The following is a 20,836-nucleotide window of genomic DNA, read 5'->3' as shown; positions in this document are numbered from 1 at the left end:
TGTTTGGTGTGTTGTGGGGCAGATTGGTTTTCTCTTTTTGCTGGTGACCACACAATGTAATCACTAAAAAGGACCAATTTGCCATCAGAACCCAAGCCCACACCTTTTTGAGCCCGTGTCAGGAGCTTCTGCTTTTTTGATATGGTTTGGTGCACTCTAGTTTTAATCTATTCCCAGCAAGTGCAGTTTCTGGGAATGGACTGAAACCAAGCCTTGAACCTGTCAAATCTGCCAAGACTCCTTCCAGTTTCATTTTCTGGTATCGTAAAATGTCTTAAGTGAGCCACTTCAGAATGTCAGCAAATTGAACACTTCCTCTACTCCTCTGTTCAGGTATTTCTTTTAATCTGCTAGACCTTCACTGTTGCACTGAATCACTTAGACTAAATTATATTTTTTCTTTGCCTTTGTTTGAAGTGCTGATTGAAACCAAGGCTGCAGCAGTTTCTCAATCAGGGCTGTCAGGAATACTCCTCCTTAAAGGTGTTTTCCACTATGTGAAGAAGCCTCTGTAGTTCCAAGCAGAACCCAAGCAGATAAACGCTGCCTGTTTAAGTCCTGAGAAGAAAGTACTACATAACCCATTCCCTCACAAGGACTACACACAAGGCAAAGAATTTTTTTAAAAAAAATGTAATTAAGTAATTCAATGCATCAGTGATTGTCTATCACAGAGGAGCAGGGATTGATAGTGAAAGGAGCCAGAGGGTTGCATGAACTCAGTAAGCCATTTGGATGCAAGGATCATGCCAAATGGCATATGACTCTCCCCCCTGACCTCAAGTAACCATATTGATACTGCACCAGCTGGCACCAAAAGGGCCAGTGCAGTATAACTGTACATATTTACAGTTGGTTTGTGATTCTGTCACTGTATTCTTTTTCCAGGATGCAGGGAATCACCTGTTTCACCACATAGTCACCCTTGCTGTCTAAATCCCAAACCAACTAAATTTAGCTTCTCTTCTCTTAGCTTAATAGAAAAGATTTGCGAAATTTTGTGTCTGTGAGCTTGTTCAAACCCAAGCTCAGAAATTTCTCACTTTTCATTTTTAACAGCTAATTCATAACCTGTTGTGCCATTCAGATACATAAACAAGGTTCAGAAAAAAGGAATGGCTCCATTCAAGTGTAGTGGAGGCACATCAGCTAGCAGTGTTTGAACCAAGGTCTTTTGTGGCTCATCTATATACTTCCAGCCTGAGTTGGCCCTTCTGTGATGCATAAGAAATTAATAGGCTGGGGGATGATTTACTCAAGAGCAGACAACTATGTTTCTAAGGATACCAAGTTCTCTTCCTCCTTAGTTGGACAGATGAAAGCTTTCAAAAATAAGAAGCCATGTCTTCATTACGTACTCAGAAATAAGAGTTTAAACTTGGATTCAGGTGCTGTTCTTTCTTTTCTCATTAGCTGAGCATGCTTGTGTATCAAATCCTTGTGCTAATGGTGGAACGTGCCGTGAAGTTTCATCAGGCTTTAAATGCCAGTGCCCTAGTGGATGGAGTGGACCAACATGTGCTATTGGTAGGTCCAGTTTGGTTTGCATCTTGCTATGAAGCTGAATATAAAAACTCTCTGATGTTTCAGTATTTATCAAATGAGTATTCATGGATTAGCCCTCCTTCTTCATGCCATACTGTTACTAAGTTGGAGAAATCATAGCCATGAATTGATATAAATAAACCTGCAAAATAATAGATCTGTAGTAAAAAAATTAGTTGCCTTATCTTTATCTAAAGAATAATTTAATATATCATAAGAAACATAATCTCAGAAATAGCACTGTTTTATGTGGGAGAGTTGTGAAGATGTCTTGTAAGAAAGTGACTGTTATATGTAGCTTTTATAAATACAGTGGTGCCTTGCATAACGATCGCTCCGTTGAGTGACGAAATCGCTTAGTGATGGAGTTTTTGCGATTGCAAAAGCGATCGCTTTGCGATGGTCCCTATGGGGTTTTTTCACTTTGTGATGATTGCAGGGAAGCGATCATGGCAAAGCGACCCTTTTTTAACAGCTGATCGGCGGTTTCAAAATGGCCACCGGGAAAACAAAATGGCCACCCCGCTGTTTTTCCTCGCTTAAGAGGCATCGAAAATGGCAGCGCTATGGAGGATTTTTGCTTAAAGGTGAGGTTTTAAGCCCATAGGAATGCATTAATGGCATTAACCTGGGAATGCACAGTTAAGTTTTAAATGTCATATTGAGACAACACAACATTTATGTTTAAATCAGTCAGGAATCCAAATTACCTTACTTTTGAAGGCTGCTTGTCATAATACCTGTTAATATCACAAGGTGATTTTGCAGTGCCCTACATTTAAAACCATGGGTATGTTTTAGTACTACACATGTCCATGTATATTATATATGAAGTGTTGGCAACAGTTCTGAGCATGTATGACGTCTCTTTCAAACTTCCTAATGTATTCTGTCACTGTATTCTTTTTCAATGAGTATGGAAGATGATCCTATATCAGAGTTTAGTTTGTTTTAGAACTGTGCATTGGATCGGACTACCTTTTCCCAGAGCAGGGTGGGAAACCTCTGATCCACCAAGTGTTGTTGGACTGTGACTCACATCCTCCTCCACAAATTGACTGTCAGTGCTGGCTGGAAATAAAGCCTCTTGCAATCCAAAGCATCTACCATAGCAAGAGATCTGTTTTCCAATTCTGAACAGATCTCTTTTCCTTTGCTTTGAAATCATGTTTTCTCTAAAGTTGTCTTAGACTACTCTTTCCATTCCCAGATATAGATGAGTGTGCATCTAATCCTTGTTTTGGCGGCGGAACCTGTGTGGATCGCATTAATGGGTTTGAATGTATATGTCCACAGCAGTGGAAAGGGGCAACATGCCACCTTGGTAAGTCTCAACAGTTAAAAGTTGTCTTGGAAGGAAAATAGTTTGCATAAATTTTGCTTTAATCATCTTTTGTAAATAGCTGTTTGAATGGAATCTTTCGCAGCTTGGTGTCCTCCAGATCATGTTGAACTGCAGCTCCACAGCCATCACAATTGGAGTGCACCAGACTGTAGTAGGGTGTTTCATTCCCTTGGCTACTGCTTACTCAGTGGGGAAAACTGGAATATGTATGAATTGTAGCTACCTCTTGAGCACAGACAATGTTTTATTCTATATTGTTTCCTGTCTTGATGCAAGTTATACTTGTGGGTGAAGGCGTCCATAGCATTAAAGCAGCAATCTTAACTCTGTGGTGGCTAAAATTACGGGATGTTTGCACTTACGAACTGCTGCGCATCTTTGTGGGGTACATTTTGGTTCTGTTTGCCTCTCTGTGTGGTCGTTGGCTCCTCCCTTATTCCTGCATCTTGTTCATACCCATATGGCATGTGCATGCTTCCAGGATATGCAGAAGCACCTGAGCTAGATTGGCAGACATGTAAGCAAGTTGGAGTTGTCTGTCTATCCTTGAAACCATTGGGAGAGGATGCGGTATAGCTGGATATGAACTTTTGTGTGGATTGTGTCAGGGTCCTATGAGAACAGGACAGAAAATGCGTATTACTTTTTTTTGCCAGTGAATAGGCAATGGTTCAACCCAAAAGCAAGTCAGTAAGGACACAGGTATATGCTGTTTGATATGATAATAAAAATGGCAAGTTTCCACCATGAATAAGGGATTTGGCTGAATATTCTTAAATTGCAGTAAGTTGTAGTGAAGATGGAAAAAGCTATACATTCTTCCCAAATGCTGTATTTCCATCCATTTTGGGCATGTTGCTCATTGTTCCTGGTGCAGCTGGTTTCTGTATTGCAAATAATCCGCATTTAAACAGCCGGTTGAAAACTACCAACTGCAAAAAGAGTTGCTGCTCTGACAGTTTCTTCCCAGGCTTCCCTGTTTTCTCTGAGTTTGGCAATTCTCATAGTAGCTGAGAGTGAAACAGATTTTTCCAGGATCACTATATTGTTGCAAGCTATTCCTGCTGTAATACACAATATTTGAGGGTGATTTGGTCTTGAATGATCAATCAAGAACTATTGAATTGACATAAGACTCGCTCCTCATTTGATGATATGGACTGACCCAGTTGCCTCCATTTTTAGTGTCTCCATGTGGGAGGCTGGCTAAGGTGACTGTCATGTGCTTCGTGCTTCAAATTTACCATTCTGCCACTATTCGTATTTACTACCTTTTTTTTTCTTCATGAAGATTTGGATAGATAGCCTGTCCAGACAATCTCTTATAGTTATTTCCGAAGTTAGTTTATTTATTAAAATCTAAATCTTGATCAACGCTTTCTTAGGAAACAGCATACACATTGAAGCTATGAGCAGATGTATCGGTGGAGAAACAGTGGAGTCAGGGACATGACACTGTTCTTTGGAAAGCATGAAAGCTTTGCTTTGGTGCAAGGGCAATCTAGTCCTGGGTTTGTTCTTCACTCTCTGCTTTTCTTTCTCTTCTTTCACAGATGCTAATGAGTGTGAAGGGAAACCCTGTCTTAATGCTCATTCTTGCAAAAATCTTATTGGTGGATATTACTGTGACTGCATTCCAGGATGGAAAGGAGTGAATTGTCACATCAGTCAGTATTTAATCTTGAGTATATACATAGACTAAAAATGGAACATTTTTCTTGATTCCTGACTAAAGGCTTCTCTGTCATTTCTAAACATAACTTTTAGGCCTTTAAAAAAAGAAGCCATATATGGTGACTCCTTTAGCAGATGTTTCCTTGCATCTAAAGCTTTAGCTTTTGGGTTGTGGAATGAACTAACTGCAAACCCCTAAAGAACTCCTTGTCTTGGGGGAGGCTTGCATTGGGCATTTTCTTCTGCATACTGCCTGAAATTATCATTTGCTGTCTCTCAAACTTGCATCAGCCACACAACTTATCTTTTCTTTCCTCTGGAAAACATCATAGAGACCTGAACTAAACAGACATTAGTAGTTAGTATTCAGTTTGTTCAGTTAAGTTCCAAACTCTTACTTTTAATCTTGCATATTTTATCCCTAGAAATTAGTGATTGTCATGGGCAGTGTCAAAATGGAGGAACTTGTAAGGTAAGGCTAAGTTAATTTTATTTACTTTTGTTTCTTAAAATAGTTGAATTGAGCTGCCGTTTAAAATCTGCACTCTGCAAAGTAACAATTGCTAAGTGTCAGATTTGATAAGGGCTAACTTCCATTTTTCAGGACCTCTGTTGCTGAAATCACAAGCTCACAAATGTGTGAACATCAGTTGCTACTCTCAAATCAGATACAATTTCTCTCTATGTGTCTCATTGTTTGTATAGAAGTTGTCCATTCATATACTCCTTTTTAACAGTTCCCTTTAAGTACTAAACAGGTTTTTAGCCTGATATTTTTTAGTAAGGCGCCCTTGCAAGGGGACAGTATGAACTAGAGAAACCATTATATTCTAAATGTATGAGGTAGCATCCAGGCAACTTGAACATTTTTAAACTCCCACTGATTTTGTTTAGAGGAACGCAAGAACGCTAAATGTGTAGCTTTTGCCAGAACATGTTCACGTAGTTTGTTAAATTATACTCCTCTAGCTTACTGATTTAAGTAGGTATGTGGTGACACTGTGGGTTAAACCGCAGAAGCTTCTGTGCTGCAAGGTCAGAAGACCAGCAGTCGTAAGATCGAATCCACGCGACGGAGCGAGGTCGCGTTGCTTGTCCCAGCTCCTGCCAACGTAGCAGTTCAAAAGCATGTAAAAATGCAAGTAGATAAATAGGGACCACCTCGGTGGGAAGGTAACAGAGTTCCGTGTCTAAGTCACACTGGCCATGTGACCATGGAAGATTGTCTTAGGACAAACACTGGCTCTATGGCTTGGAAACAGGGATGAGCACCACACCCTAGAGTTGGACATGACTGGACTAAATCTCAAGGGGAACCTTTACCTTTACCTAGTTTACTGATTTAATTTTTTTCCCAGTGTGTTCCATTTCCATCATACAGACTCCTGGGATTTGTAATTTGGTGAGGTATTTAGAATGCTCTGCAAGAGAATTTTAGCACTCTTCTCTCAAGAGAATTCTAAGTATTTCACCAAACTACAAACCCCAGGACTCTGTAAGATGAAGCATGATGAATTACCCTTTGTGACACAGTAGCATGGTACCCTTTTAAATATCAGTTCCATTCTAAAGAATCCTAAGATATGTAGTTTGGTGAGGGACTTAGAAATTTCTGTTGTATTCCAGCAGAGTACACTAACTGTTTAATATAGATACACTTTAAAAGGGCTAACTCCCATTAGGAATGTAGAAGGTTTGTCACCATACAGGTCCCCTAGGATTGAAAAGAATTTTTGAGCAGAGTATCTAAATCCTACTGCATGTGAATGTTCTGGATGGCAAACAGAAATAACTGTCCTACTGAACTGTTCATAGGGTGGCTTTGGAGCAAAACTGATTAAGTAGTAGTACCAAATGGCACTTGTCCAAGAATTCTAAAAATTCAAACATGAACTGCTGAGCTACTTACTCTGGTATGTGCTTCACTGTGACATCAGGCTCCGTAGTAGAGGTTAGAAAACAACTGTTGAAATTATTGGCTTCCTTTCTGAAAAAGTTGCAGCATTTCCCATGGGATAATAAATTCATTTTTAAAACTTAGCTTTTTAACTTTGTTCAATCAAATTGGTAAGTATATGGATAAATAGTAGGTACGATGAACATGAGACTTGATGGCAGAAGGTAGCTAATGGAATTCTGTGGATATCAAATTTGGATGTATGATCAGTTTACCATATAAAATACGCTTTTCAAAGTCAGTGTTAGGTAGTCAAAAGTGTCTTCTGATAATTTTAAACAGCAAGAAGCAGAAGCAGCAGTCTACTGCAAGAGAGTGGCATCGTATTGAAAACAGGAAGTAGTAAGAATTAGTAGAAGAATGGATATCAGTAGAAGAATGGATGTCACTAGTCTCAAAAGCCATTATAGATTATTTTGGTTATATGTTCCCATATTGTATTGATTATAGTTTTTATATGTTTTATAATTCATTTATGAGATCTGTTTGACAGTGGGAAGTGACTCACGAATGAATGAATATTTTCACCATCTTTTAAAATCAGTGCACTCAGTTTCGAATCTTTCCCTTTCTTTAGGGTGAAGTGAATGGCTACCACTGCATCTGTCCTCAAGGTTTCATAGGAAAAAACTGTGAAACAGAAGTTGATGAATGTCTGAACAACCCATGTCAAAATGCAGGTCATTGTGATAAACTGGTCAATGGATTCCGTTGTCTATGTCTACAAGGCTACTCAGGAGAATTCTGTGAGGTGAAGGATATTTTGAAATTGTTAATAAATTGATGTAGGGTTAAATCTAATGTTAGTCTGAACTTGAGTTACACCTACTGAATTGACCCCTTGGTGACTTGTTGGTCGCCAAGTGTAAATCCTGTTGATTTCAGCAGGCCTGAAATCAAGGGACTTACTAGGACTCAAAAGACACATTCAGCTATTCATGAGTGGAAAGAGTCATGGTCCACTTGGCTGTGTAAAGTCACTGGGGTAGTAGGCATCCTTCAGTCTTGAGAGACTATGGTAACGTGCTCTGTATGGAGGTCTTGGAACAGTGTCTTGTGTGGCTGTGAAGGCCAATTCGAGAGTGACCATCCCTTCCACATTGAAGACAAATACAATCTGTCCCCTGTCCAGCTCCCTGGTTTCGCTTGTTTCGGGACTGCCTCTTTGCCTCTGCCTGCTGTACAAGAGTCTCTTCAAATTGGGAGAGGCCATGATGCACCGCCTGCCTCCAGGCTGAACGCTCAGACGTCAAAGTTTCCCATCTGTTGAGGTCCATTCCTAAGGCCTTCAGATCCCGCTTGCAGATGTCCTTGTATCACAGCTGTGGTCTCCCTCGGGGGTGGCTTCCCTGCACTAATTCTCCATACAGGAGATCTTTTGGAATCCGACTATCAGCCGTCCACTTGGCTATGTAAAGTCACTGGGGTTTGGCACAGGTAAAACCACTCCTGATGTATGTCACATACAGTACCTTGAAATTTCCATTAGGGTCATTGTAAGACATAGGTGAATTGATAGCACACTACATAATATAGACTAAATCTAGTGCTAGTCCCAATTAAGTCTGTTATTGCTATCCACTGGAAAGGACCTACTGTATTTTTCTGTGTATAAAACAAAACTTTTTCCTAAAATAATTAAAGGAAAAACTGAGGGTTGCTTTATACTCAGAAGTAAGAAGGGAGGAGGGAACAAAGTGCTTTTCCCCTCCACATTTTGCAAAGAAAATAGAGGGGGAAAGCAATTCCTGGTTTCCCCCTACATTTTCATTGCAAAAAACAGCTTCCCCCTCCATTTTTTGCAAAGAAAATGGAAGGGGAAAGCAATTACTGCTTTCCCCCTCCCATTTTCATCATAAAACATTTGCAACAAAAATGTAGGGGGAAAGCAGGAATCACTCCCCCCCTCCACTTTCTTGCAAATAAATAAATTTTGAATTAGAAAAGGGGGGGAGGTATCTTATACATGGGGACGTCTTATTCACTAAAAAATACGGTAGGTGGTACTGAGACTCCCAAGTATGAGTGCTTTCTAGTATTATTAAATTCTGTTTCTTTCTGTTAAGAACTCATGTGAATCCTATTAGTTTACTCTCTGGAAGTCTCATTAATATGTGTCTGTGTGTATCTCTATGTTCAAATGAAAATAAGTATATCTTCATCAAATGTAATGGAGTATACATGAGAAGTAATGTGACTTCTACATCGTTGTTAATTGCATACTGATTCCTGGCTGTTGCTATGATTTGTAACTTTTGGTAATCAGTTGAATAAGGAAGGAATTTGGCAGAGTGCCTTTAGTATTGCAGGAAGTGTCTACCTCCTGTTCCAAGAGATTTTTCATCCCACTACAGAAGCAGTGCTGTAAAAGGGAAACTTGTACTAATGGAAGGAAACAAGTGGGGGATGTCTGATATTTCTGACAGAAATGTTTTCTCGACCTTTCTTTTGACAGTCTGCTTCTTGAAAAAAGAACAACTTTTCAAGTATTGGAGACCAATACAGTCTTCAGTATAAAGTGCCTTTCAAGGCCAGGAGGGCCGTAGAAAAAGCCACTGCCCCCCCCATGAAATACAGTATAGATGTTTTAAACTATAGGTGCTGTTACATCTGTCTTGTTGAACACCAGATGCTGTTTTAAAGCAAATGTAGTTGACAAATGTAGTTAACTTGTATTAATATTAGTTATTTCCTTAAAAGGATTTGTCTGTGGAAAGGTTTATGTAGGCAGGACTTGTTTAAGTTTGGCAGTTTTATCATCATAATAGTAACAAATCAACTTTAAATCACTTTGTTTCACTGGATGCATTCAAAAAGGCAGACCTGCTTGCTACATATGGAAAAAAATAGGTAGCTGATAGACAACTGTTTTGACGGCTTGTTTGTGTTTTTGTTTGTTTTTTAATACTTGGCTCCATACTAAATCCATAGGCAACGTTCTGAACAGATACGTGTCTGATAAGAAACAGTCAACATATGACTGTGCTATAAGTATTCTAAAGATCTTAAAAGAAACTTTCACTTGCAGAGTTCTTCAAGGGTTTCTTTGAGATGTTGCCTTTAAACATTACTCTTAGCAGAAGAGAAGAGACAGTCCAGAGAGCATTTTTCTTAGCAATTCTGCCAAACATGCATCTTCTTTGGAAATCCTATCTAGTTCTATTTGCATAACCTAGGGGGAAGAAGCATGGGTGCTACTTTGATCTCCTTGGAGAAAAGGGTGGCGGGGGGTGGGGAGATCATGAACCTTAAGCAGAGCTTGGAAATGTTTAGAGAGTACAAATGGGGCCTGCAACTTCCCTTTTCCTGTGTCAGGGAAGTTGCAGTTTCCTATTCCATATTTCCAGTGTGGTCTTACATTCAAGCATACACACCATCATTGAACATTGAAGCTGACTGCTATCCTGCTCCTAGCCCTTTCCTCTCTTTCTCTGTAAGAGTATCTAAGGCCTGCACAGGCCCACCACTTTGGGTTTGAGATAGGGAAAGATCCTGCGTCACTCCTCCTTTGCCAGCGTCACTCCTCCTTTGCTAGAAATGGGGGCTGAAAAGGTGTGAACAGGACAGAAAGATGTTCAAGGAAGAGCAATAGGGGAAATGACAGATTAGATACATGTACTATGTATGTGGTAGAGAAAAGAAGCTGGTATCATTGTGTCAAGAGACCTGTGAAAGGGCAAAGCGTGGAGTGGCTTGCAGACTTGTCATAATGCACAGCATGTGTTTTTGGAGGCATATCGCAAAGAATTATGAAAGGAAAGACAGGAGAGCTATTTATTGATTTACCTACTTTATCAGTTCCAGTTGTACTCTGGCTTTTCCTCCTTCAGTGAGCTCAATGTCACGTAGGGAACTCTCCTCTCCGCTTTATTCTCACAACAACAAGATGTATCAGGCTAAGAGACAATGGCTGGCTCAAAACTTACACGAGTGATTTGTGGGTCAGTGGGGGCCAGCACCTGGATCTTGCAAATTCCTATCTGATATTCACCTGACTGGCTCTCTAAAGATTTCTGAAAGGAATGTACACAATAGCCTTTTTCTTAGTTATTGGTCCTTTTTGTACCTCATGTGTTACTATAAATCCAAATCATATTTTTTTCCAGACTGCAGCATTCTTGTGTCTTCTTCCCCTGGCATTGTCCTGGGGTGGCTATTTTATTTATTTTCATTGCCTGCCATTTCATTGAAAATTTTCAGATGGGAATGGAATAGGTCAGTTTCTTGTCTGTTTTGAAATAATATATTGTTTAATGCACGATCCTGCCTGGTGGTTCAGTACAGTATTGTCAGTTTCCCAAGGGTTAAACCATTTTCTGTTCTGCTGTTTTAGAAAGTAGTTACTTGCTTGCTGTTGTATTGGTATGCAAAAAAAACCCCTCTGAGGGCAAGGTGTTTGATGATTTGCTAAAAAGTCTCAGAGAACTGACCTGATGCAAAGAAAGGAAGTCGACATATTAAATCTTGCAAAGTGAGAGGTGTATGAACAGTATAGATTTTTTTTAAAAAACTACTGACTAGGTTTTTGCATAATGGTAAACTAAGTTATTGTTTGTGGAATTACGCCTTGACTTTGTCTCCAAACCATAGTGGTTGGCCATGGTTAATCACAAGTAGAAGGCTTGTTTTGTTTGCATAGAGGCTTTCATTTATTTAGATCACTGGTTCTTAACCTTGGGTTACTCAGGAGTTTTGGACTGCAACTCCCAGAAGCCTTCACCACCAACTGTGCTGGCTGGGGTTTCTGGGAGTTGCAGTTCAAAAACATCCGAGTAACAAAGGTTAAGAACCACTGATTTAGATGATAACTTGTTATCTAAATCCAGAAAACCATGGCTTGCTCCTGATTTATTTTTCCGTTTCCTTACCGTGAAGCAGGAACTTACAAAAATGTTGGAAGAGAAACAGACCAAACATGGGGCAAACAAACAATGGTTTGTTGGTCACATACAGGACAGTTTGCGAACAAAGCAGTAAAATTGCAGCTTAGTGTGGAATCCAGACGTAGTCACTGAGTTGGAATAAGTAAGGTTTTCTTAACATAGCAGTCCATCCCAGGGACATTGGTAAAGATCTGTCCTTGAAATATGCTGGTGTGTATTTTTCAGCTTAGAAGAGCTCTGTTTGTCCAGCTGTTCACAAACATGTCAATTTTTAGCTTTTATTGTAGGATAGGAACAGAGCTCTTCTAAGCTGTCATCTTGTCTGCAGTCAAGTCATACTCCCTGGGAGAAGTAACTTAGAGCTTTAAATTGTGCTGCTTTGCTATAATTGGGAAAATAATTTGGACTGCAGTGCACTTCTGTAAGTTCAGAAGTGAGTTCTAAGTTCTGTTAGCAGATAGAATTAATTGGCAAAGGTTGAAGAGCGTCAACTCCTGTGGAATTTTAGATGGTGACATACTTGAAGCAAACTTGACTGAACTTGTCTAAATCTTTTGCAGATTGATATTGATCTTTGCAAACCAAATCCTTGCCAAAATGGAGCTAAATGTTATGATCTGAGAGAAGACTATTACTGTGCTTGCTCCGATGATTATGATGGAAAAAACTGCTCACACCTCAAGGATCACTGCAAAGATAATTCTTGTAAAGGTATGTTTCTCTTATACAATGTTTGCTTTTAAAAATCCAGGTACTTAAAAGCCATTTGAAAATTGTTGTCATGCAGAAAAAGCAATCATGTGTTAAATTGTATTTTCCTTAATTGGCATCTAACATATTCCGCAATAATATATGGGTTTAAAAAAAAAAAAAAAAACCACTGTTATTTTAACAGAAAGATAAAATGAGAAAGAAAGTAGAATACATGCTGTGAAAAATAAAAATATGAGAAAAACATGGCATTTTCTTCACCTACTCCTATAGACCGTATGCTGTCTATTTTAAAAATGGGGCAGCATCCATTGTCACTTAATCAAACCTCTGCTTAAGTGATGAGGCTTTCTCGTCCCTTCCAAAATCTGCTCCATAAGATCTCCCCAGCCTTCCAGAGCAGATTTTCAAGGCTTATGGGTGATACAAAGTATAGGTGGAAATCACACACTCACTGAAAATATGAAATCAGCAGGATGAACTACTACGATTCCATCCATCCTCTCACTCCAATTATATTATCAGGCATGTTTGCTGACATATGTTCCTACCTACAAAATGTTGAGCAAAACACTTAGCCATCCGTCTAATCCACAATAGCTTCTCCCATACTTAAACCTGACTACCTTTGCCATGTTGCAAATGCTACTCTTATATATATACAATAAAATACTTTTACATTTATCACTATTTAGTAATATATATATATATATAACTAAATAGTGATAAATGTAAACGTATTTTATTATATGAAGAACTAAGAAATCAAATTTCTATGGTGGGCTTGTCTTTTTTTAAAAAAGACAAAAACTAACCCATCCCCATGTTTCTTATTCTTAGTCATAGACAGCTGTACAATCGAGGTCTTCACAAATGCTACCCGGAAAGGCATCCGCTTAATCTCTTCCAATGTGTGTGGGCCTCATGGCCGATGTGTCAGTCAACCAGGAGGCAATTTTACTTGTGCCTGTGAGAAGGGCTTTACTGGAACATACTGTCACGAAAGTAAGTAGTGAGAAAAACATTTTATTAAAAACAAAGCTCTGAAGCATGGACTTATTTTAAGGAACTATTTAAAGTAAGAGTTAAGTGCCTGATGGGATTAAGAATCCTCAAAGCTTCACCATGACTGGCCATTTCTCTGAATAGTAACGGTTTGCTCTCTGCAAGACACTGAGCAAGTGTCATACTAAATACAATGTTTGTGTAGGGCAAATGATAAATAATCCTCTCATCTATAACGTCCCCAAAGAACCATTGGATAATGAGTCAGATGTCAGGAGGGATGATATGTACTTATAGGAAGTTGTTTAAACGTTTGATAGATAGATAGATAGATAGATAGATAGATAGATAGATAGATAGATAGATAGATAGATAGATAGATAGATAGATAGATAGATAGATAGATAGATAGATAGATAGATAGATAGATAGATAGATAGATAAAGCCAGTTGTTGAGGCATGTAATGGTTAGGAAGTCCCATTTTATGAAGTAAAACAGGATAGTCATAGGATATTCAGTTTTAATGTCTACTTTGACCCGCAAAGTCCACTACACTCCAGTGAGATTAATTCACCAATGGAATTTATAAATATGTGCAGTATGATCTTGGTAAACATCAGTGTAATCTCTTATTGGGCCAGACAAAAATGATTCTACTCAATATGTATTTTGTCCTTAGATATCAATGACTGTCTTGGAAATCCTTGCAAGAATGGTGGGACTTGCATTGATGAAGTAAATGGTTTCAGGTGCTTCTGCCAGGGTGGCTGGGAAGGAAAACTGTGTGATATCAGTAAGTACAACTAAATGTTAATGGAGTTGAAGTAGCCAAGGGACTTTTCTTTCATTTGTAATGTAGTTCTGAGATGGCTTTAACAGTTTGTTGTAACGTACTTGAGAAAATATTTAAGATTATAAACTCAATTTTGAGAGCAACTTGTTTTTCATCTGAAAAAAAAGGTGGCCATAATGTGTGCCTCTTTTTTTTAGAGGGGGAGGGAATTAAAGGGCATGGCTCTGTTCTCCAGATTGCATTTTAAATACTGAGTATGAAGTCTTCCATCTCCCATGGAAGGATAGATTCCAGACTGTGGACATAGCCACAGAGAAAGTAAAACTGCAGTGACAGTAGTAGTGCCTGCACATTTCTAACACTGCCCTTTTATATTGGCAAAATGTATCCAATTAACTCTGTGAATGAAAGACTACTCTAGCACTTACATATCACTGTAATTACATGCTACTGTAGTGCTTTGATAGTATTGTGCCACAATGAAATGATACCTGTGTTCAAGTGTTCCATGCAGTTCTTAACCTTTTGAGGTGATGCATTGTGCTGAATTCTGCTGCTGTTTTATAAATGCTAAAGTTGGGTCTGGCTTGAACTGATCACATTCTGTGTGGATAAAATAAAAAAATGCCTTAGACTGAGTCAGACCACTGCATTGACAGGGTTACATCTTGTAATTGCCTATGGCTCTATCAGTTTGGCCAGAGATCCGTTTCTAGCCAGCTCTGTCATGGAGCAGCCTTTAAATTGGAGGTGACAGGGATTAAACCCGATCGCTTCTGAATGTGAAGCAGATGTTCAGCAAACTGATCTGTGGTTGCTTCATAGAAATGACAGGATTGAAGAAGTGTGCTGTGTGAGAAAGGAAGGTTCCAAATTGTAGTTTGGTACTTGTTCCATGTGTCTGTATGATAAAGTCACATAGACCCTTTTTCTCTGGCTGGTTCTTACAACAGTCGTGCTGGGTGGCACATTAAAATATTGATGATTCATATTAAAATATATAGCATTCAGAGTCCCATTCCAGTTACATTTCAGATCAGTGGCCAGAATCCTACTGTAAACATACACCAGCATCACGTATAAGAGTTTAAATTGCTGGGGCAAATTGCCATTAAATTGCTGGGGCAAATTGCCACTAATTAACAAGTTGCTGTTTGCATTTCTAGTGACATGAATGCAAGCAGCAACTCATTTAGTGACAATTTGCTACCACATTTTACACCATTACCCATACAGTATATTGGTGTATTTGCAGCTACCTTGTTCAATTGATTGCGCATGATTTAGCCAACACTTTCTGGTTTGATGCCTAGCAGACCTAAATAAAATTACTCCAGGTTGCAGTCTGTAGTTAATAGTTCATTCACAGAGTCTATAGTTAAAGTAGCATGTAAATCCAGGTGAAAACCTAGTACCTCAGCTTAGCTTGTAAGTTGTTTTTATTGATGTATATTTAACAAGTGCAGTCTCAGGTGAGATCATCCTAATGTCTCCAGTGCATTTCACAAAAATCTTGCCTTTTCTAAAGTGTTTTCCCTTCTATTTTTTTAGATGTTAATGATTGCTCACCAAACCCATGTCATAACGGAGGCCAGTGCATTGATTTAGAGAATGACTTCCACTGTGAATGCACAAATGGCTGGAAAGGCAAAATATGCCATTCAAGTAAGTGCATTCTAGACAGTATATCCATGAAAATAATGAGAAATTGGAAAGGAAGTTCCATTTTGCAATAACAAGTTTGATGATGGAAGTCATGCACAAACAAGTCCAATACCTGGCTATCTTTCGGCAAGTGAAATCACAGATATTTCGGAGGCATATCAAAATAAGCTGGGGCTGTTTCAAATCACCCTAGCAATTATTTGTTGAGATGAAAAGTTACTTTTTCTGTCTGATAGTAGTATTTTATTAAAAAATGTTCTCAATTACAGCTTTTGGAACTATTTGTTTAAGAAGTAGTAGGTAAAATCCTGTTCTCATAGTTATGCTGGATCTGGGTGCTAGAAATAATCAACTGAAATTAATTAAAAGATTCCTGTCATCGTCCCCCCATGGCCCTTCAGGTTCACGAGCGGTCTAAGGCTCCTTTTTGCTCAGGGAAGCCTTTGGCAACCTTGGGACAGGAAGTAGGAGCCTTTTATAATTAAAAATCACTGCCACTTGTAATCAGCTGGTGGTGATCAGGCAGCGGTTTTTGGTGATTGAGGCTCTGCCATCCAGTTTATGCTGGGGTAATTAGGAGCACAGGATTTTGTCCAGTATTTAGTTAATTTATATGTATTCATTCATGTTCGTTTCTTATCCTAAAAAATCTTGGATTGTTCATTTTGAAAAGTGACAACCCTCGTGTTTGTTGCTTATTTAATATCCTATATCTCGCCCCATAAAATAAAAAAATTAAATTCTGTTGTATCAAGCAAAGAAAAGGAAGGGAACATACATATATGACCACCTTTTTACATTTGACTGGATGATCTTTAGGTGAATACCAGTGTGATGCAAATACTTGTACCAATGGAGGGACGTGTTATGATGATGGTGATACTTTCCGATGCTCTTGTCCCCCAGAGTGGAAAGGAAGCACTTGCAACATACGTAAGTGGTTTATCTCTTCAGACTGGAAGTGCATCTGCTTTGCTCAGGAAGCCAATTATAAGCAGTCTGTGTTTCTTCCTCTCCCAATCTCACTGAATGACCAGGAGAAAGAAGAGGAATAGTCTGCAGGTTTACTGTTGATTAATTTTGTTTACATCTAAGTATGGGGTGTTACAAGAAAGAAAGAAACAAAGGGAGAGAGGTAACACCAATAAACAGTTTTGTAGTATAGTGATAATTGTGATTATTTTAATGGTATTTTTGTTCTATTTCTTTCATTTTCAACCACAACAAGTGGAAGGGGGGCAGAATATTGAATTCAAGAAGTAAAAAGATGGAAATAAATCATGACATAAGGCAATGTCCCATACTCCAATGAATGAAAACTAGAGAGGACATGGCTAGATTCCCAACTTGACAGATATTACTCTGTCTTCTTTTCAAGCTGCAAAACCTTTGTTGGGAAGAGGCCTTTGATCTGTGTTGGTTGATAGCTGCAGTTGCATTATTTCATATAGTTAAAACTGTAGACTAATGATCAAACTAGACAAAACAGGTAGTGCCTCTTTAGAAGCTGGAAATGTGTTCCCAGTGACATGATTTCTTTCCAGGTGTGATGCTTGAACAATCATACTTGAGAATAAATCCTGTGTTTAGCATCAAATTGTCAGTCACAAAACAAAGCAAGTTGATCTGTAGGCGAATGCAAAAAAGATCACGTTATTACTATCAGACATCTTTCCTTATTTAAGGAGTCTCTGGTTCTAATGACAAACTATTGTTTCAGAAAGGCAGAATGCAAATGCTCCTAAGACAGTGCCTACTCAGGATGACAGCTGAACATTTATATTAAAAACCGGTGGTGGAAAAGTTTTATTTTTGTTTGTTTGTTTCTCCAAAAGCTAAAAACAGCAGCTGTACTCCTAACCCGTGTTTGAATGGTGGAACCTGTGTTGGAAGTGGAGATTCCTTTTCCTGTATTTGTAAAGAAGGTTGGGAAGGGCGCACATGCACTCAGAGTAAGTTGTATATTTTTCCCCCTTTGCTGTTAATTCTCCCATTTTTAATGGCTGTAATCCTTCAGAATAACCTACTGTTTTCTTATGAGGCTCTGTTGACTGCCTAAGAACGGGCGTACGCACCCTAAGCTTTGTACAGACTGAGCTATATATCTTGTTAGTACAGTTTCTCTTAGTATTGCATTTGGGGATTTTACTAGCATACCGATATGCTGATTTTTCTTAGGTGTGGCCCGCTTTAGTTTTTAACTCAAGACAGAACATGCACAAAATGTTGCATTTCATCTAAATCTCTAATACTGCTTTGAAATTATCTTTAATAACATCTGTCTCTTGGTTAAATTGTTCTGAGCACTATAAACAATGGTGATTACTGCCGTTTACTTATACCTGAAATGGTTTGAGGGTGGGGACGATGGCACGGGTTGTTTTTGTCTAAAGGGCTGTTACCCCAAATGGGTTACTGTTCTTTATATCATGGGGAGAGGGATATTGAGAAGAGAGAGAGCCCAGCCACACTACTGAAAAGAAGACCGTACACCAATATTTATTTATTTATTTATTTATTTTATTTATATCCCGCCTATCTGGTCGTGTGAGGACCACTCTAGGCGGCTAACAACATAAGAATAAACAATAAAAATACATATAACCATATTACTTAACAAAAATAACAAAAAAAAATTATTAAACAGGATAGGAGAGCTATAGGGTAGGGAGGAATCGTCAGGAATTATCTGTTGGGAAGGCCTGCCTAAACATCCAAGTTTTTAATTGTTTCTTAAAAATACCCAGCGAGGGAGCCGCGCGAATCTCAGGGGGTAAGTCGTTCCAGAGACGAGGAGCCACCGCCGAGAAGGCCCGATTTCTAGTCTTTTCCTTCCGGGCCTCCCTCGGCGTTAGGCTCCTCAGTCTCACCTCCTGGCTCGCACGAGTGACACGGGTAGATCTTGGTGGGAGGAGGCGTTCCGCCAAGTATCGAGGTCCTAAACCGTTTAGGGCTTTATACACAAGCATCAACACTTTGAAGTTGATGCGGAAACGGATGGGCAGCCAATGCAAAGCAGCCAGGGTGGGGGAGATATGTTGGTATCTTCTCACTCCACTGAGTAATCTGGCCGCCGCATGTAGTTTCCGCAGCAGTCCCAAAGGTAGCCCCACGTAGAGCGCATTAATTTTGGGTTAAGCACTGTTCATGTAACATTTATTGATAGAACATAAGACAAAAGGTACCATGAGGCCTCTCATTCATACTTCTCATTCACACAAGATACTCAGTCATCCAGAAGCCCCTTCTCTGGCGGGGACCAGTCCTCAGAGAGGGTGATGGGAGCAATCGTTGCAGCACTGTCAAAGCCCACCGTCTGTTCCTGGGTCATCCCCTTTACAGGCCTTTTCCTTGTGAGCTGTGTCAGTGGGCTAAACCTGTGCTGGCACAAGCACACAGGGGCAGACCTTGACTCCCTAGGCAGATCCAATTTGCTGATGTCGAGCAAAACTGCTCTTCACCTGTATCTCCCATCGCAGCTGTGGCCGCTTCCCTCTTCCATAAACCTGCTTTCTCCAGTTTTAGTTACCCGTATTTTTCGCTCCATAAGACGCACCTTTCCATAAGACGCACCAATTTTTTAGGAGAAGAAAACAGGAAAATATAATCTGTTTTCTTCACTCCATAAGACGCACAGACTTTCCACCCCCGTTTTGTGGGGAAAAAGTGTGTCTTATGGTGCGAAAAATACGGTATATTTGGACTTCTTGTTCCAGTTCACTTCCCTCTTGTCTGGGCAAAACAATTGCAAAAGTCCAAACCTTTGCCCATGCAGCAGTCTCTTATTAATAACGAAACTGTCTTTGTCTGCTATTTGCAACTTCTTTTGCAGCTCTGTATTAGGCACCCTATCCCATCTTTTGTTTTAAGCCTGTGGTGCTAGTCTTTTCTTATCTATCTATCTATCTATCTATCTATCTATCTATCTATCTATCTATCTATCTATCTATCTATCTATCTATCCATCTATCCATCTATCCATCTATCCATCTATCCATCTATCCATCTATCCATCTATCCATCCATCTATCCATCTATCCATCTATCCATCTATCCATCTATCTATCTATCTATCTATCTATCTATCTATCTATCTATCTATTTAATTATTTAATTTGTTATATTTATAGCCTGCCCATCTAGTCATACCGACTACTCTGGGTGGGTAACAATATATCAAATCTAAATACAATTTAAAATCATAACAACATATTACTAAAAAACACAATGATCCGGATGGGAGAAGGCACAAAAAACAAAATCAGACGGTGGATGAAGGAAAGGCTTGCTTCAACAACCAGGTTTTCAGTTGGCATTTGAAGATTTTCTGGAACACATACACTCTGTATCACACACTACCCCTCATAACAGGGCCGTACATTTGCCTCATTAGCTATTCCAGAGCTTTTTAACCTATTCTTCCCCAGTTGAGAGTTTGTTCAGTTAGGTGAGAGGATTCCTCCATTTACTTCAAGCTGAAGTTTAGCTTTATAGTCAAAAGGCAAAGAAGGGATTTGCTAATTGTAGCCCAATCATTAGTAAACAAAAACGTGTGTATAAGAAAGATCTGGCCTGAGGTTTCCAATCATGAGAATTTATTTAAAGTCAGTTTTTGAAAAAGGGAATAAGAAGGAGTAAAAGGGAGAAAATGAACAATGCCCAATAGTACTGTCCCTAAGTGGCTTGCATAACACTCAGCATCATGCCTGCCAGAAGCAAGTTTCTCTTCCCATATGTTCCATGTTAGATTGGAGTAACATAAGAGCAAATCCCCATGTAATCAGTGGGGCTATTCTAGTGGGTCTCACTGTGTTAAGCAACAGGATTTCAAGCACTGTCTGAGGAGAAAATCACTCTTCTGAGAGCCAAACCAGATGTTCACTTTTAATTGGACATGTGTTTACCTATAAAATGAGGTGATGTCTATTTCTAATGTCAGAGCTAGTATGGGGATTATTGGACTTTCATCATATAAGAGTTGGGTTGGAAGGGGACCTGTAAGACCATTTGAGTCCAGTCCCCTTTTCAGTCTTTTAAGTTGGACACAAACTTTATGCAATGCACTATGGAAAAGAATTGAAATAGTGATAGAAGTAAGGTTATTGACGTGCATAAGACTAAAATTGTGGCATATGATAGTATAATGTATTAGGGTATAGATTGCGTGCATAGTTTGTATTGTTTATCTCCTGTTATCCTTAAGGATTGTCAATAAAAATCAGTTTTTAAAAGTATCTAGAGGGGGGGAGGGCTTGA

The 20,836-nt window shown here is 39.1% G+C and overlaps 1 protein-coding gene across 2 annotated transcripts in view; it reads left to right on the top strand.

The window, feature by feature from the left end:
• JAG2 (jagged canonical Notch ligand 2) overlaps window positions 1-20,836 on the top strand; it is a 138,764-nt gene that overhangs the window by 99,053 nt on the left and 18,875 nt on the right. Inside the window, exons 8-18 of one of the 2 annotated variants that reach the window (XM_020800753.3) lie at window positions 1,414-1,527; window positions 2,756-2,869; window positions 4,444-4,557; window positions 4,990-5,036; window positions 7,099-7,272; window positions 11,965-12,115; window positions 12,956-13,120; window positions 13,802-13,915; window positions 15,467-15,580; window positions 16,400-16,513; window positions 17,416-17,532. In XM_020800753.3, coding sequence (XP_020656412.3) covers window positions 1,414-1,527; window positions 2,756-2,869; window positions 4,444-4,557; window positions 4,990-5,036; window positions 7,099-7,272; window positions 11,965-12,115; window positions 12,956-13,120; window positions 13,802-13,915; window positions 15,467-15,580; window positions 16,400-16,513; window positions 17,416-17,532 — 1,338 coding nt within the window. The remainder of the gene's footprint in view (window positions 1-1,413; window positions 1,528-2,755; window positions 2,870-4,443; window positions 4,558-4,989; window positions 5,037-7,098; window positions 7,273-11,964; window positions 12,116-12,955; window positions 13,121-13,801; window positions 13,916-15,466; window positions 15,581-16,399; window positions 16,514-17,415; window positions 17,533-20,836) is intronic. The other variant, XM_020800754.3, reaches the window with a different exon arrangement.

This window comes from Pogona vitticeps, chromosome 1 (assembly GCF_051106095.1).
Source record: "Pogona vitticeps strain Pit_001003342236 chromosome 1, PviZW2.1, whole genome shotgun sequence".
In the NCBI taxonomy this organism is placed as follows: domain Eukaryota; kingdom Metazoa; phylum Chordata; class Lepidosauria; order Squamata; family Agamidae; genus Pogona; species Pogona vitticeps.
The sequence above is the reverse complement of the archived record's forward strand: the minus strand, read 5'-3'. Positions and strand labels throughout refer to the sequence as shown.